We start from the raw sequence: 19,937 nt of genomic DNA on the forward strand, positions 1-19,937 counted from the left end.
TAATTTTCAACAACAGTCTTGGAACCTCATTTATGCAGCGGAACTATTTTCCCCTCTTTCCACCCCCCTTGGGACTAACCCAGACCCGAACTCAAATTAAACAAAATGGTCAAAGGCACTGACAATTCTTTAGCCGCTTCTCGTATGACACGAGCTGGTATGCCATCCAATCCCACAGATGAATTGACATTGAGGTTTTGTAATAGACTATTCACCTCCACTTCATTAACCACAATTCCTGTGTAAGCTGTTTGTTCTTCCATTTCTGCAATGTCACCACATGGATGATATACTCTTGCAAAGTGCTCACTCAGTAATTCTACTATATCAACTGATTCGGTTACCTCCCTACCATCGGCATTCTTTAAAATCAATCTACCATATACATTTTTTCTTTTACTTGCAACATATCGAAAAAAACTGTTTGGGATTCTCTTTAGCCTGCATGGCTAATGTTCTTTCATAATCCACTTTTGCTTTTCTTACCACACTTGTTACCCTTCTGGTGTGAGCTTTATACCGTTCATGTGCCTGCCGGTCACCTTTCTCCTTAAATTCTCTCTACGGTTGTTTCTTTTTTTTCAGCTCTAGCTTAATGGTGTTATTCATCCATTTAATCCCTACTTGATTTATTATTCGGACTCTAGGTATACAGTCAACCATTGCTTCCTGCAAAAACTTCTTAACTGCCTCCCATGCACTATCAACATCCAGCCCTTGCAGTTTTACATGCCATGGAACTGAACCAATCAAACTCGTATGTTTATCATGCTTACCAGCCTGATAATTCCACATATACCCTGTCTTAATTGTAAATTCCACACCTTTAGTCACCTCCCAAGTCAAAACCCTATGATCACTCTCACGAATTGGTGGCAATGTGGTCACATTCGTTACAGCCAAATCCTCAGCAATTACTAGGTCAAGCACTCTCTGACCCCTAGTATTTTCTATTACATGCTGTCACAGATAGTTATCCCTTAATATCCGCATAAAACCCAATTCCTTCGTCCCGTGTGTCCTCTCCTTCCTCCAATCAATGCTACCATAGTTGAAATCTCCCATAATAATTACCCTCCTTCCACTCATTTCTTCTATTTGCTTATGCATACTATCTCCAGCATCTTTTTCATCACCTGGTCTATAGCAGCACCCAATTGTATATTTTGTTCTGCTAGCCTCAATCTCACACCAAATGGCCTCAAATGTGCTCTTTTCTCTATCCTGCAATTCAACTTTTATTCTCCTTGGCTGCAGCTCATCAGCTATCATCAACAATACTCCTGCCCCCATTTTATTCTTCCTGTTATTCCTGAACACCCTATACCCATCACATTCAATCCCACTAGCTATATCATCTTTAGTCAGCTATGTTTCACTAATGCCAATAACTGTGGTCTGAAAGTGCCAACCAAGGCCAAAAATTCTTCCTTCTTGTTCCTAATACTCCTAGCATTAGTGTACATCAATTGCAGACTCCCATTAGTCCCATCCCTACCTTGATGCCTTATACTAACTATCCCAATCTGATTTGTTTGTCCTTATTCGCTCGGGCATATTATACTCATTCATACACTCAACTGCCTCCCGAAGGTCTGCATATCTACTCCCCCCCCCCTCCCTTAATAAATCTAGTTTTCCTGATTCTGCACATCTGCTTCATTCAACAACACTTTTTCAAGTCTCCTTATACCAAATCCATTCAAACGCAAACCATCTATCTTATATAGATCCTTTTGCCCATCGAACTCACTCCACGCATCCACAAATTCCACACCACTCATTATCCCACGCATAAAGTCATTTGCAAATATGGCCCTCCTTCTAAACTCTTCACTGTCATACTGTGGCAAAGGACTAATCATCCTAATTCTCTCACTCTTTTCTTTTACTACCTCAAACAATTCATTCAGGTCCTCTATCATTTCCATTTTATCTCCTTTCAAATCATTTGTACCTGCCACCACAATCATTTCTTTCACTCTTTGCTTTTGCTCTCTAATAGACTCACTTACGTTCTTAATGGTCGCACCAGGTTGGTACGATTTTGTCAAATTCTCTACTATCACACTTCGTACTAACAAATCTCCATACAGCACTCACTCCTTCATTTTGTTTACATTCACAATCATACTCTTATTTTTTTTTTCTATCATACTTTTTATTATTGGCTGGTATACTCGGTAGACATTTGTGCATATGCTTTGCTCTATGTATCGCTCCGCTCAACAATGCGATCTCACTCATTACATCTATCTCATTTTTTTTTATTATCTGTTAAACCATTAATTTGCTCTGTATTAATACCTTGATTCACGCCCTCACAGTTCTCTGGTACAACCTCGCAATTTCTTATCATATCGCTATTTTCTACATTCTGAAATTTGACAAAAATATCACACTCAAGACCTGAAGTACACTTTAATTCCTCATTTTCCTTACATTTTCTATACACATTCACTCCATTATCATCATCTAACCATACTCCAACCGCTCTCCGCAAAGTGTACATTTCACATATAGTACACTGAATAATCTCCTTTATATTACAGTTATTGAACAAAGATGGTGAACCATTATTACTAGCCACCATTTTCCTTCTTACCGGATCCATGTGCACGCTTCTATCGTATTTTATCAAATTAATAATTGAAACACCAAAAACACACAAATAGGCACACTAAGATACGAAAAGCAAACAAAACTACATAATATTCAAGCAAAATTGTCAATGATAACTTAAAATAACACTTATCTTATCAGGAACGCTCAACAAACACTACAGACCAGGAGTCCCTCTAGAGGCAATCCACCAGTATAGATTGAATAACAGTGGACCAAAAGCACTGCACCGCTGGTTACCTTAAATCTTGCAGGCTCCCATCTCCCCCCTGCCCCCATATATCACTTTTTTATATCTGTCAGTCAGCCATCCTCTTATCCATGCTAATATTCTATAATCCAAATTGCATAAATTCTCCAATTTATGCAACAGTCTACCATGCTGTATGTACTCTGTCAAAAGCCTTAGCAAAATCCAAAGGTATCATGGTGTATCCATTCCCCTTGTCAATGTGAGCAAGTTGCTAAAACATGACCTTCTCTTATATATATACCAACACCTAACTTATAACTAAGCTCTTATGATGAACACTTCAACATCATCAATGAGTTTTAAAAACTAGATGCCAGTTTTTGCTCTGGGGGGGGGGGATGCAACAACTTTTATGCATTGTTTGCTTTTATCACTATACTTGAAGTCCTTATTACTTGTGATTTCATCTGAGAGTAATTGTAACTATAATGTTATGTAAATTTTTTATGCAAATTCCACCCACAAAATGTTCTCAATCTATCATACTTCAGTACTGTGGGTGAACTAAGGCATGAGAAAATTAAACCCTGCTCTAGAAACTGCTCTAGTAATAAATATTAAAAATGAGAATTTTAAAAACTGCTGTATATGAGTTTATATAGCTACTCTTTGAAAGCTACTTAACTGATTATTTTTAAAACTCCCATACATATGTTTTTGTAATATATATTAGGTTTTTTTTACTACTCAAAGCCAAATGCTGGGTCATAACAAGACCAAAGTCATGTTTATTCCTTTGGCCAGCTGCCTATTTGCAGGATGAAAAACCTGCTGCCTCCCTAGGAGGGGCAAATTGAGAATACAAGTTTTCTCAATGTGTAATTTGAGATTTAAGAATGCCATTCTTACTGTTCTTATTTTGACTCTTTGATGGCACTTGAAAGATCAAAATATTAGCAGTTAATGCAAGGTTTCCATAAAATAATGCTGGTATTTTAAATGCAAACATGTGTATTGAAAAAAAAAATATATATATATATATATATGATAAAGCAGTAACAAATACTGTGAATGACAGAAATGTTAAGTTTTTATTTGGAGAGGAATAAGTTCAGTATAATGTCTATGTGTAACATGGCATACCAACACCTAACTTATAACTAAGCTCTTATGATGAATACTTCAACATTTCTAGAGTGATTAGCTACAATTTTTTCTAAGTTTGTTTTTTAACTCTTGTAATGAAATAAATTTTGTAAGGATGTAAGGGAACTAGAAGGTGATGAGGAAATTGGTCCTTTTCTATGCAACTACAATTGCTGCCAGCACTTCTCAACTGATTATGACATTGTTTGATATATATTTACCATCAGGTGCATTAGTCTGATTTGCTTAATTTCAGGATTAACATGTGCAGTTTGTTTGTCAGTCCTTCCTGCCATTGGCTAATTCATTGCAGATGAATCACAAATGCTGAGTTTTTGTCAGAATTGCTACTACACTTGATCAAAATGGAATGTGCACACAAGCAAAAATCTCTTCAAGTAAATGAACATCTTGGCAACTTGATTTCCTGAAACAACATGAATTAATGTTGCAGTGATGTCAGATGTCCCTCACACTAGAAAACAAAACAGAATGTGCAACATGCTTGTAAACAACAAGAAAAACATAATATAGCAGAAATGGAAAATTGATTAAAATTTACCACACCTCTTATGGGGCCTTTAGACCTAATGAAAATGTACAAAATCAAAAAGGGGGAGGGGAATAAAAAAGAGATTTACTATAATTACTATACAAAATAATCAGCCAGTTTGAAATTTAAAAAGGCACTTTTCTAAATATTAAGAATTAAATAATCTTACCTGTATCACAGTCCTCAGCTTTGTAAACTTGGCCATATGTACCTTCACCAATTTGGCATATTATATTAAAAACTTCCACACATCGTTCTCCCCAGTTAGGAGATCTGCTGCAATCTGCAGATGATTTGCTAACAATTCTTAATATGTTAAAGAGAGAAAGATAAACATTACCATTATATGATATTAAACATCAAAATCATGTTTAAAATATTTCATACATCTGAAATTATATATTATGTTTAAATAAGTCCAGATAAAATAAAATGTTATATGATCTTTCAATTTGAGCACACATTTGTTTCAGCTTGACAAGTTGTGATATCTCTACAACTGAGTGGCTTTGCCAGCACCACTTGCTTAGGAAATAAATGTGGATTCAAATATCATCTGTGACAAAAAAGAATTTTTTCATGAGCCTTTAAGTCAATCTTAGATAGCAGACTGTTCTTAATTGATCTTCCTATTCATAAAAAACTTCAATTTATAAAAGTCAATTAATTTAGTTTTAATATGCTATGAAGTGAAATTTAAATTCTGTCTTTTCAGGATTTAAAGATTCTTTTTAAATGTTTTTATGAAAAGTAATTTTAAACATTATACCAGAGGTGAATTCCAAAATCCAAACCAACTGTCACTTCAGGGAAAGGTAGAGAGAAGACTTATCATATTGCAAATTATAGTAGAAAATAGGTTTAATTGAAATGCATAGGGAGTGAGGATATATTGAACTAAATAAAAGTATTTTGATGACATAGGCATAAGAAATTTGTAATCATATGTTTCTCTAAATGCATATGCATGCTGTGAGCAGAATGAAAAATCAGCATCTACCTACAGCAACTCTGTGTATAGTGTAAATTATATACACAATGTAAATGATTTTACCATAATGCACATGAAATAAGGGAGTGAAAAAAAGAAAAGGCATTTCTTCATATTTGAAATTTGAAAAAAAGCATTCAACACAGTAGCAAAACAGATATTTCATACTGAAAATAACAGTACATCATCAGTGTAATAAGCAAGCAATTTAGGTGAGACAAATATAAGATAAAGAAAACAATCATTAGGTGAGAAATTTAGGTGAGACAATTTAGGTGAGACAAATATAAGATAAAGAAAACAATCATTATTAAACAAGAAACAGCAAGTGCCATGAGCTAGAATGGTGATGTCAAATTAATGATTAATTATTTTTGATATATGCCCAAAAATGAGAATCTTCCAAACTCTTGAGATCAAGAGGCAATTGTGATGATTGAAATTCAGACAGTGTAACAAAACGTCTAATCTTTCCTTACTCTCTTTTAAAGAGACATTTAGATTTAAAACTGCTTCTTGAATTTCACAGGTATCAATCCAGCAGATACTGTTCAGTTTAAATATGGTGTGCAGTGCCAGATTTATGAGATTTAAGGTATCAAATGTAGTACTGATGTTCATGAATTCTTTTTCTTTCCACTGACTGGGTCTGCCAAAACATGCTAAATTACAAACAGAATGCAAATTTGTTCATTAACGATATAGGAAAGGATCTGAGAGGAACTGTTCATTTGTTTGCTGATGATGCAAAGTTGGGTAGAGCAATAGTGAATGCATATGATGTCAAAATTTTGCAGGATGATTTGGATAGATTGGAGGACTGGGCTAAGTAGAATGGATGTCAATTTAATGTGGAAAAGTGTAAGGTTATGCATTTTGGGGTGAAAAGATTAGCAGCAGTATACCACATTGGTGGAACTGTACTCCAGGAGATTGATGAGGCCAGGGATTTGGGAGTGTTGGTGGATAGGGAGTTGAAGTTTAGGGGACACATTGCAAAAGTGGCTAAATCAGCTCATCAAATCACTTGGTTACTGAAGAATACTTTGACAAGCAAGTTATTGTTCCTCTGTATCGAGCCTTGATAAGACCCCATCTAGATATGGGTGCCAGGTTTCTTCTTGATGGGAAGGAGTTGGAGAGGATCCAGAGGCGAGTGACCAAGATGATAGCAGGTCTATGGAATGAACCTTATGAGAACAGGTTGAAGATTTGTGGGTTGCAGAAATTGGTTGACAGGTGGAAAAGGGGGTGATATGATTGAGACATTCAAATTACTGAAGGGTTTCTATAAGATTAAGAGGATATTTTTCAGAACAGGACTGGTGGTGGGAGGATTATGGGCCATCCATGGAAACTGGGCAAGAGTGTGGTTAGCAAGGGTGTTAGAACTAGTTTTTTTTACGTGGAGAGTGGTGAATGAGTGGAATAAGTTGCCAAAGTCTGTTGTGGGTGCCATGATTGTGAATGAGTTCAAGGCAAATATAATAGATATAATAGAATATAATAGATACTGTGTGGATATTGAATAGTTGTTCTAGACATGATGTTTAGGGACTCCTTGGAGTTGCCCGTGATAATAATAATAAAAAATGTAATAACCTTCTGTGGATCGGGGTAACATAAAAAAAAAACGTGATTTCTCAACTATTTGACACTTAAAGTGAAAAGTGAAAATCTGATAATGACAAGAAATAGATTTTGCTTGAACCCAGTTTGTTCTTCACAAAGCTTCCTCTCCACAATTTTTCTTCACTTTTTCTCAAGTATACTTGCATAAATCTTACCAGGTACACTCAGTAGAAAAATTCCTCTGTAATTCTCAAATTAAGTCTTATTTCCCTTTTTTTTTATAGATGGGTACTATGAGTTCTACTCCAATTATCTGGAATTCATCCCTCTGCCTAGGTCTTCTAAATTATGCAGTGTAACCACTCTAAAATGTCTCCAGAATTTCATATCCGGCTGACTTTCTACATTTCAGGTTTTTGATGTCTTTTTCTATCTCAAGTATTGATATACTAGAATGTAAGCAGTAATCTCATCCTGTAAAGAATATCTTAGAGCACATATCTTATTTAAAGAAAAACTTCCGCAGTTGAGCGAGATGATAGTAAACATCAGTTAAAACTGCACGTTGTTACTTTTTATCTTTATAGTTTAAAAAATATCTTTTTCTGTCAATATATGCATCCAATTTTGCGTTTGTCTGGTAAAATGTGCATATGTGCACGAATGAAATATGTCCAATTTAAAACTGCACTAAAATGAATCGACAATAAGTATGAATTAGAAATACAAAAATTTTCAATAATTTATGTGCTTCAATATATATATATATATTATTGATTGCATTCCCACTGAGTGTTTTCTACCACAGTGCTTGTTTCGTTTCGCAATCTTTCAAAGTAATCACTCCAGACATTGAAATTATCAGATTCCTTTAACAGCACTCTTTTCTCCATTTCTGAACTTTCTCAATAACTTCCAGAATATTTTGCCACATTGCTGATATTTATTTTCTACATTTTTACTAGTCTTCCCATGACTTTTGTTTAGCTAGTTTCACATAGTGGTTTGCTTTCTTAGATTTTCTCTCCCTACACCACACACGCATGCACACACACACAGTCAGGTCTCTTTTTAATGCTGTAGATAAGTTCCACAGAAAACCGCATATAAAATATCGCACAAAAAAAGCCTAACTTACGTTGAAAAATTAGGGATATGTTCCATAATTTTCTAAAACCGCATAAAACCGAAGCAATGAATTAAAATAAACTTAAAATCGCATAAAAAAAAGTTTATGAAAATTCAGGAAAATAAGAATGCCTAAGTTTGTTTTAAAGCTTTATTCATTTAATTTTATTGAAAAGTAACAATTTTTTTTTTTTACAATTTTTTGTCAATCGAATTATTGTCGCTATTAGACAATATTCGGCAACGTTTGAAAACTGGCAAAATCACTTTCATCACCAGAAGAGATGGTCAGCGCATCAGATCTGTATGGTAAAGGCAATGGTTCTTCACAAACAGAATTAGCTTCACCTTCATTCTGTGCCGAATTTTTTCTTCTGATAATGTAATCAGTGATTAAACTTTGCGATGATGATTTCACTAATTTTTTATACAGCTTGCGATATCAAGACATACAGTTCTTCAGCTCACGTTGGAGTTTAAAGGCTCATTCAGAATTTGTGTCATTAACAAGAAAATGATTTTCCAATTTATTGCACAGTTCAAGACCTTCTCAAATTATATTTGCAGTGAGGGGGACAGGTTTTTCTTCCACTTCACTATCGTTTTCTGGATCTTCGACGATATCTAAAGTTAATCGATGTCCAATAATATCGTCACTTAAGGCATTATCCACAAGCAATTCGTCTACATCGTTCTGGCTAAATGTATCAAAACCTTCTCCACCAATTTGATGTGCCCAAGTAATGATTTCAGCTGATAATGTAGATGTTTGCAACACATCCAGGCCAAGATGCTTTCCAGGAAGCATTTAAAGTTTGTGGTCTTATTTCAGCGATAGCAGATGCAACATGATGTAAGCAGTCCAAAATAGAAAATTTTTTCCAAACGTCGGTTACTGTTAATGATTCATTTTCTAGTTTATCCAATATAAATTGAAAAGTGTGCTTAACGTAATATTTTTTAAAATAGACCTACAGATTTAAATTTTAATATGAATAAGAGACAAGGGACTTTGTTTAATTTTGGTGTTAAGAAATCTCTTATTGAAGGTGTTTGTGGCAAAACGGATAGCGATTCATCCACTTCCAGCCTACAAAGCGATCTCCAGGATGTACAAAAGGAGGGGAAAACTATCAACACACAGGAGAAAAAGTCTGCATTCATTTGTAAGTACTTATAATAATATTATAAATTTTTGGGTGATCCGAATGGGATATGTCAATGAAAATCAGCACAAATTAATTTAATGATGTTTATGTTTAATTGATATTTAATTATTTATGAATTAATAATTAATGATCCATTAATTAATAATAAAAAATTAGCTAAATTAACAATTAATACATTACAAAATAACCAAGGTGTTCCATGAAAATTTCAGGATTTGTGAAGTGTTTCATCGTAGAAAAAGTTTGGGAAACGCTGGATTACCCTATTACTGGAATGGATTCTCCTTCTGTTGATATGCGCAGAAGTGTCAAAAGGTCTCGTATCTTGAAGTTATGCACTGCATAACTTCAAATCCGCATAAAAAGAGACCTAGTGTGTGTGTGTGTGTGTGTGTGTGTGTGTGTGTGTGTGTATTTTTTCAGAGCACAAGTTGACTTGCCTTTCGCCCCATCAAAAAAATCTCTGCCTTCCTCACTTCTCCAAAGGACAAGCTTCCACATCTCAATTATCCAGGTGTCTACCAGATTCCTTGCTCCTGTGGATTATCTTATTTCGGACAAACAGGAAGATCTGCTTTTATTCGGCAAGAAGAACACAAGTCTTATATTCAATTACCTTGAACCTGAACAGTCTGCACTTGCAGAGCATGCCATCAATAGAGTTCAATAGTTCAAAAGTCTGTCCCTCGTGGAATGGCTTTATAAAGAAACATGAGAAACTCTACTTCACTCTCCTAACTTAAACAGATCCAATGGTCTACATCACCTCTGTGGAAGATAGTACTTTTTAAATCAGCTAATCTTTCTTAACTTTTTTAAACTATATATATATATATATTATTTTATTTTTTTATTTGTTCTTTTTGTTAATAAGTTAGGAAATTTAATGACCTTTTTTAGTCATCTTACATTAGCTACTTAGATGGTGCCTTTTTGAATTGTCAGTTATTGTTCTATTAGCTTTGTACTGAAGATGCATTTGATACTCAGGCAAAAATTATACTAATAAATAATATTTTATGTGAGTTAATTCTGGTATTATAATTTATTTAAATATGCCTATGCCTACTCATGGTATTTCCTTATTGAGATAGAAGATGAATACTTGTGTGGAGGATGGACAGGCATAAATAGGGGAAGCAGTAGAGGAGTGGCATTGCAGCTGCATTAATTTGCTATGCTCCCCTAATCAGGGGACTTTACCCATTCTAATGGGCATATGAGTTGAAGATGAATGAGAGGACTGGTTATAATGACTACTGACATTCTTTTTTATTTTCCTAGTTTTATAAAAATGCTACTTTCTCCAAATATGGGTGGGTGAGATCTGATCTTTCCAGAAAGAGAAACTCACATTTATTTATATAATAGCTGTTGTATGCTTCAATTAGCCTATGGCACATTACAGAAATAAAGTATACAGTTAAAAAAAAAAAATAAGAAAAAAAGTATACAGTTAAAACATACTTTTTTCTCTCATTCATAACAAATATTAACAGCATAATTATCACAAATTATTTGCTTTCTTTTGTATTTCAATAATACAGACATGTAATGACCTATCCATATATATACTTTAAATGCTTCTAAGTGTTATACAGGGTTTGACAAATATGCTCGTCCACGGTGAGAAGATTTTGCCAGCCCACGAGTAACTGCAGACTAGACAATATTTTTTTTATAAAATAAAAAATAATTTTCTAAACAAATTTTTTAACTTTAAGAAAACACAAAAGAATATGCATAATATAAAGTGCCATTCCAGTAACAAAAATTAATGTAACAAGAGATAAGCAAAGCTTTTATTATGTGAACAAATTATATTTTCCAAAAAAGCAATGTTTTTTTTTTTTTTACTGTTCTTCCTATTCTTATTATTCAATTAGAATGGTTTTCACACAATTAAATATTCTACAAGCAACAAAATTGCACCACTAAACACTTCACAATTAATGGGGAGGATCCTAGGTGAGTGGATACATTTTTTCTGTGGTGAGTATGATTTTGCATAATATGTCGAGTCCTTGTTATATCAGGTAACCAAAAAAAAAAAAAAAAAAAAAATTTGTGAGGGTTTCAGTAGAGTTTGCTGCAATGACTTGTTTTATTTTGCAGTGGTTTGCAGAGTGCGATTTTTTATGTGCATCATAAGACACAGATATGTGTCGGTCAATCGGTGTGCTCTAACTTGGTGTGTACATTTATTTCTGTGATTTTGAACCCTTTTAAAATGTCAGCTGAACCTGGTGTAATTTGGGCTTCTCTGCTTTACTAATTTAAACTCAGTTTGAAGGCTTCAGAAGCACAAGGTATGTGTGACAAAAAAAAAAATGCAGTAGTAGAAAATACTGCATAGAAATAGTTTAAAAAAAATTGTTTCTGGTGATGAATCATCTGAGGATGCACCACGTTCAGGAAGATCCTCCATTATTGATAATGAAGAAATAAGTGCCGCTGTTGAAAATAATTCAAGATTAACATGTCAAGAACTTTTATAAATGTTTAATGTGAATGGTGAAACAATTTTTTTATCGTTGCATCAATTGGGAGCTGAGAAAATAGGTTCACATGCATTATCAGACAACAATAAACTTCAAAGGCTATCAATTTGTTCTTCTCTTCTTCCACATCATAAAAACAAACCCTTTTTGGATTACTTGCCCACTTGTGATGAAAAATGCAGGAAATGAACTTATCATTGGTAGTCACCAAATGATCCAGTACTGCACACTTCAAAGGCACAGCTTCATCACCAGAAGACTATGCTTTGTGTGTGGTGGACTGGAACCGATATTGTCCACTACAAGTTTCTCATTGTAGGCCAAACAATTATGGCCGAGATCTACTCGAGCATGTGAAGGATATGTTACTTCAGAAACAGCAGGGACTAGTTAATTGAAAGAAAGTGCTATTCAGGACAATGCAAAACTTACCACTGAGAAGATTTGTGCTTTAGGATGGGAGATACTCCCTCTTACTCCATATTCTCCTGACATTTCTCCAAGCGATTATCACCTTTTTTGATGCTAGACAATCACAAGCGAAATAGACTTCCACAATAAAACAGAGATTGAAGCAGAGGTTGCTAGGTTTATTACTTCTAAAGAAGACAAAATGTTTTACAAAAGCAGAATTTACAAACTTGTATCTCACTGGGAAAGAGTCGTAGATTGTGCATGTGCTTAATTTAATGAATAAAACATTTTATTAAAATTTCTGCAGTTGTTTAATTTTTATTATGAAAAACCAGATGAACTTTTTTGGTTACCTGATATATACATTTGGGGTGTGGGTGTGTGACACTGACAACTCTTAAATGATTAATCAAACTAATGTTCTACATATTTATCACAAAATCAACTAATTCCAATATTAATTTATTATATAGTTATCTCTAACTAAATTTATTAAAACAAGTAGTGTGTGATATAAAATCCCCATCTAAAATTTAAAACAGAAATACCTTTAAAAATTTAGCAATTGTTTACAATAGTGGTTTTCAATGGTACATGAATAAATGGATGGTTGAATTTTTTAAATTTATGAAATTATGAAAAATGAAATATTAAAAATTCCACCCCTCAAAAAATAAATAATTACATACACATTTTAACTATCTTTTTTTTCAATCTAGCAGGAATTGACAAATCCTGTGTTGATTTTCAAAACCAGATATAAAGAAATACTTGCTACTTCTATTCACCATAAAACTATCTTAACAAGCCACTACATAAAGCAAGATTCAACACATCATCCATCTCACAAAATAGGCATCTTCAAATCTTTGCTCAACAAAAGCATGTATTATCTGCCCCAATTCCCAAGCTCTCCTACATGAGCTGAGCACAATCCAACACATCTTACTACAGAATGGTTTCATCTCAAGAAAGATTAAATGCATCTTACCAGCCTATCACCAAAAACCCTGAACCTGCAGAGTGAGTCCTTATCCTATATATCACAGGCACCTATCTCTAAGACAACTGCTAACATTCTAAAAAGATATACTTCAGTTCCTACTTTGTTCCTTATCAACAAAATCTCCTCTTGGTTACCATCCACAATAAACAGCTCCCTCCCTGGTGTTTACCAAGTTCTATGTGAGTGTCTCTACTTGTACTTTGGACAAACAGGATTATAAGAACAAAAAATTATAAGAACACCGAGCTTATATTAACAATAATAAACCTGAAAAATCTGGTGTCGTTCAGCATAGAGTGGACACTGACCGCTATATCCTATGGTCCAATACTCACCTTTTGCATCAGTGAGGTTAAGGTTTGAGCAGTTATTTAAAGGATGTTATTTACACTGCCCAAATTTAAATTGGAATGACTGTCTCTCTACTGTCAAGATTTGGGAGAGTCTCATCCTCCTAAATGGCAACCAATAGTGTTTTTCCCTGTCCAATTTTAATTTTTTTTTAAATTTAATATAATGCTGTGTCATTTCATTATTTAATTAAATTTTATTTTTATTTCAAATCACTTAATTTTAAATTTGGGCCTTAATTGTAATCTTATTTTATTGTAACCACCCATTAGGTGGCATCCGACATGTGGTTTGGCTCTGTAAATAGGATTGACATTCTTTGTTGTAGCTTCATCTTGTGATTATGTTGATGCACTGATGACGATGATTAGTTAGTTTCTGGTGGAAATATTTGGAGTGATAAAATTACTATAGTCTTGTAAATATGTGTGTCTAATAAACAATGTTTTATGGTTAATTTTGTATTGTACATATTTTAATAAGCGTACTGAAATTTTTCAATTTTGGATTTGGTGGTGTAAGTATAAAAAAAGGTGGAGAACTGCTGATGATTCTGTATGTTATTATAACTGATGATCATAGTCAACAGTTGTGAAATTAAAAAAAAAAAAAAAATTAACTTAGTAACAAGTGTAATTACAAATTTACTTGGCTTTTGTATTTAACATCCTATATTTATACATCCAACTATTTATTAAATTTTATTATTTTTCTCATCGCCATCCATTATAATGGATAATGTATTAACCTTTATGATGACAACTTATAATGCATACTATATTTACTTTTCTACCTTCTGTTTCCCATGCACTTTCCTACAGTAAGATATGCTAATGTTGGCAACACCCTTCAAAGGCATGCCAAATATACTGTTGGGGGACTCATGCCATCCCTTCCCCATTTGAAGGTACAGTAGTAAAAACTGTTCTGCATGCAGACCATTAGGTAGTGCACTGAACTGAACCTAACAATAATGAATCCAGAGGCTTCCCGATAGCTAGTGATAAATTCTGCTGCCACTTCCTCTACCAGTTTGTTCCTTGAGGGAGTCCAAGTATGTTGGTATACTGGGGGGGGGGAAAGCATCAAGGCCAAATGTAGTCATATGTTCCCTCTGTGTGGGAAATATATTTTTGAACCTTTCACATCCCACTGCATGCTCTCACAAACAATGTGGGACACAAAAAATTCCCCACAATTCCAAAAAAAATTAATAATCCTCACAAAAATGCAGCCTCAAAAGCAATATAAATGCTGTGCACTACCACCACCTACAGTCATTAAAACCAGATTTATCATTTTGTAATGGTACTTCAGCTGCCAAATTTTGAACTACTACTATCCACCTCAACTGCCTAAATTGCACCTTGCATAATTCCTTCTGTTTAAAGCACCTGTGCATTCAGCAGAACAGAATCAGCATACATGTCAGAGAATGCAAAACCTTGAACCCCTTCCCCTTTGATATAGCCAAAATATCCAAATGAGATCATCTTCCTCATAGGACTTCAATGTCCACAACTCAAAATAACTTCCCTTCTCCAGTTCCATTAATCGAGAAGGGAGGGATGCTGAGTTAGTTGCTAATGGTGAATGACCTAACACAGTCCATCTTACTACTAGAAATATCAGAGAATCCCCACATTCTGCCAACACCTGACTTATAATGAGCTCCCCTTCCAAATACAGCATGAATGTCACAGTTATTCCTCTTGGTAACTCACACCACAACCTGATCCAAGTTTCCTGCACTTCAAAAACAACCTACACCCAGCCATATTCCTGCATCCTTTGGTCATTACTAAGGTCAAATGAGATGACCTCTGCCTTCTAGTCCTGCTTGAAGGTTTAACTACTTGAATGGTTTAACTACTGCTTCAATTCTCCTGATCCAAACACTGATCAGATTGAATAATAACAGAATTATAACTGAAATCAAAGCTCTCATCCCTTACTCTACTCAAAATTTCCAACCACTATTGAAGACTTGGTTCTCCAACAAGTATTCTAAAGCAGCCTTTGAAAAAATTCACATCATGAATGGCTTGAAGAATAAAGCTTCAACACACTACTGAAAAAAAAAAAAAAAAATCTCATTTTGAAACGAGCAATAGGCTTGCCTTCTGTTCTAATGGTAGAACAGGAGGTAAGCCTATCAGGCACAACTTTTATGCATCAACTGACATCCAGGAAATGTCAGTTATGTGTTCTCCAGCTGGGCCACCTTTATCCCAAGTTTGTAGGAGAAAAATACCCTGACTAACTAACTTTCAATTGAAAAACCAGTATATCTAGATATAATTGATATTTTCCACTCTTTCCAACAAAAAAATATGTGTTTACATTACGGTGCTGTTAGAACTGATGCTGGACATTGAATGGAATGATTAAACATCAATTTAATGCTTCCAATATTTCAAGACATCTTCAGAGATACAATTTATATTGTATACTTGAAGATATCTCTGTGACAGAGACCAACTATTAGAAGCGTACAGCTATTGTTTAATTCACTCCTTGCTATTTCATTCTATTAAACATCCAACAAAGCAAATGTCATGACATCTTATAAATACAGTGTCATTTTCTTTTGCCAGAAAGATAGAAGAAACCTGAATAGTCTGGGATACCAACAGGCAATCTTCCAGTTCATATGATATTCTCTTCCTTTTACAATCTTCTCCAACTGTGTGCTCAGAATTAACTCTCATCACATACTGTCTCTTCAATCTTGCATACTCATTCAATATCTAACATATGGTATTGAAACAATATTCAACCAATTCCAAAAAAGAAGGTAAATTATTCCATGGTCTTCATTTCAATTATTTTGAAAATAAGGTCATAATAACATTTCTGCTATGGATTGAGATTTACCAATCTCAATCCATAGCAGATTTTGTAACCAACATTTATTATCATGAAAAATGTTTGGAGGAAATTATGTGAATGCACTAAAAATTTTCAAGTCATTTGATCAAGTTTAGCAGAGAGGCCAACTCGGTAAACTATCATAGCCCGCTACTCTCTTTAACTGGGTGATGAGTTTGAAATATGGTCACCCACTACTGTGCAAGTTATTGATGGCCATGGTAAAAATACTCCTCTTTAGATTTCATCAGCAATGCTAAAATTCCCAAGGATTCTGTACCCTGAACTCTTCCACCTATGCAGAAATTACCTCTCTCTCACTTATCTCAAATCTTATCCATAGTTGGCTGATGATCTGCAAACCATATACACATTCCAAGCTTTGAGAAATTCTATTACAGTGCCTTTCAACATTAACCACCTTGCCATTCTACAGCACAATAAAGACAACTTTGTCAAATTTAATGTCACTGAAATACAATTTTTTTGTCTTTATTGTCAAAAGGAAGATCTCACATCACTCTTAAGTCTGATAATAACTAGATGTCCAAACAAAAGTTCCTTTCTTGGAGAAACGCATTCAATACACTACTTGACCTAAAAACAACAACTCTCGTATGAATAATGTAGTAATTGAGAGAATTAAAAATTCTCTCAAATTTTAATTTTAAAAAGTTTAATATTCTCGCATCGTTCAATGCTACTTTGTTGTACATTAATGTTGACATTCCCAAAAGAGTAGGCATTATCCTCAATTTAGTACAAAATGATTTAAACCTATCTTTGTGTACAAAACTAACACCTTCAGATATCCTAAATTTAATAAAATTAAGTCTCAGCTAATTATTTTACACTATCAATTGAAAATAATTTCTATACACAAATATTTGAGCTCCCAAAGGGCCCAAAATATTGGCAGTCAATTTGCTGACTTATTTCTGGTCCATTTGGAGTCGAATTTATTACTCCCAATACTTAATCTTGACATTTCTTTTTACAAATGTTATGTTGGCGATGTCTTGTGTGTTGGGGACAAGCAAAACATTTTAGATTTACTAACATCCCTCAATAACTTCAGTGATAGATTGCATTTCATTATACAGCATGAAGGAAAAAAAATTTAATAAATTTCTTAAACCAAACACTTACTACATCAGTAAGCATTATTCATATGAGAATCCATCATAAGCCCAACAATATTGTAGGAAACTACCTACACTTTGATTTCTACCATCCCTACACCATTAAAAAATCAGTAGCACTCACTCAATTTATAAACACACATAAGTATACGATGTTCACGATGATTTAAACCGAGAAATTACCCATCTAAAGTTTCAATTTTCTTGAATCATGCCTACCCCAACAATTAATTAACTGTGTTAATTCAACTTCTAAAATAAAGCTGCTGACCCTTGGGAGAAAATAAATATTTTGTATATTAAAATTTCCATATATATTGGGTTGGCAAATAAGTTCTTTGGGTTTTTCAGAGTGGAATGAAACACATTTTATTTAATATATATAATACATACCATCCCCATATAAGCTGCATATTTTTTTATGGGCCTCCGCAGCTCGTTTGCCTTTTTTGAAATAAAAAAGCAAAATATGCCAGTAATAGACGTTATTTCCTTCCATTTCTAAAAATATGTTATACACATGCAACTGAAGTAGGCCGAACGAAAATTCACTGAAAGGTTATGTGAAATGTCTTTCAACTGCACAATAGCGTTGTGCGGTAGCACAACAATACCGACAGGCGAAGCGGCGTAAACTTGTACTAAGCATAAACCGAACGAACTTATTTGCCAACCCAAAACATATTTCACAAGATGTACAAAATATTTTTTGTATTTTTACAAAATATACATAAAGCTTTATTCTACAGTGATCCACATTCTGATCCAAGGGAGCTAAAATAAAAATAAAGATTTGCTTATCTCTTATATCAAAGATTACAAAAGAAGCTATATGAATCGTCTTCCTCTTCTTCCTACCATGGATTTTAGGCCAGGTGGTCTGTTACGGTATCATGCCATCTCTTTCTTGGTCTTCCGATTCTTCTTTTACCACTTATTTTATATCTGTATAATATTTTTGGTAGTCTGCTGTTGTCCATTTAATTTAAATGATCTATCCAGTTTTGCTTATACTGTCATCATCATCAAATTCCTGATATATATATACCCTCAAGGGGTAGACAGGATATGATAGTACGTGAAAAATTTACATCATTACTAACTTCCGATCTACAATTTTCCTCCAAATCAGTCTGTTACCTGTCAAGACTCCAATATTATCAGGTCTTCTATTTCTGTCTTCTCAGGCACTTTTTACTGTATCGATCCACCTATATCTTGGTCTTCTTCTGGATCTTTTTCCTGCAAACCTGGCAGAGAACACTGCTTTGCAAATCTTTCAGTCTCCCATTCTGTTTAACTGACCATACCACCTGAGATTAGCTCTGCTAATGCATTCTTGGATAGTGACAATCTCAAGTTCTTTCCAAATATCTTCATTTTTAATATGATACTGCCACTGATGCCATCTAATATTTCTCAGGAATCTCATATCTGCGGTCTCTAGTCTTTGGTCAAGTGTTTTACTTCTAACCCAGCTCTCAGATCCATAAGTTAAAATTGGTTTGAACACAGACTTGTATACAGCTAATTTAGCATTTTGGCTAATTTCTCTCTTATTCCATATAAATTTATTCAGTTGACTTCCTACCATACCAGCTTGGTTGATTCTGTTGTCTATTTCCATATTTAATTTACCATTTTCACTAAAAATTATGTCTAAGTAGCTGAAATGTTTTACTTGTTTTATAGATTCTCCATTCACAATGCAGTTGATATTTTCAAAGTTTCGGCCCATTTTCATTGTCTTTGTCTTTTTAATGTTCACCTTCATGCCATATCTATTACAAAAGTTATTCAATTTAGTCATGGAATCTAGAAGACTTATGGTGGATTTATTTTTAGAAGTATAACATCATCTGCATAAAGCAAAGAGCTGAGATTAACATCTTCCATTTTGATATCAAGTTTAATACCACTTTCCTTCATAATGTGATCCATATAGATAATGAATCACAGAGGGGATAATGTACATCCTTGTCTGACACCAGATTTAACATTAAACCACTTTCCTGTACTTCCTTCAATTCTAACTACTCACTTACAACTCAAATAAACACTTTGCTCGATATAATGCCCCATTGACACCATATAACTCCAGCGTTTTGAATAGTTTCTCTCTTGGGACCTTGTCATATGCCTTTTCCAGATCTACAGTATAAAACTTAAAGACAGATCTTTGTTATATTCCTATGCTTTCTCAACTATCTGTCGTAAAGTAAAAACCTAATCCTGACAGCCTCTTTTGGAAGGAAACCAGCTTGATCTTCACCAAGCT

The 19,937-nt window shown here is 34.1% G+C and overlaps 1 protein-coding gene across 2 annotated transcripts in view; it reads right to left on the reverse strand.

Moving 5' to 3' along the window:
- Positions 1–19,937, reverse strand: part of Cdk12 (Cyclin-dependent kinase 12) — a 585,582-nt gene that overhangs the window by 534,649 nt on the left and 30,996 nt on the right. For both annotated transcript variants that reach the window (XM_090402548.1, XM_090402547.1), the window contains exon 3: positions 4,684–4,820. In XM_090402548.1, the coding sequence (XP_090258674.1) occupies positions 4,684–4,820 (137 nt within the window). The remainder of the gene's footprint in view (positions 1–4,683; positions 4,821–19,937) is intronic.

This window comes from Typopeltis vanoorti, chromosome 13, assembly GCF_054136105.1.
Source record: "Typopeltis vanoorti isolate ZY-2024b chromosome 13, IOZ_Tvanoo_1.0, whole genome shotgun sequence".
Lineage (NCBI taxonomy): Eukaryota > Metazoa > Arthropoda > Arachnida > Uropygi > Thelyphonidae > Typopeltis > Typopeltis vanoorti.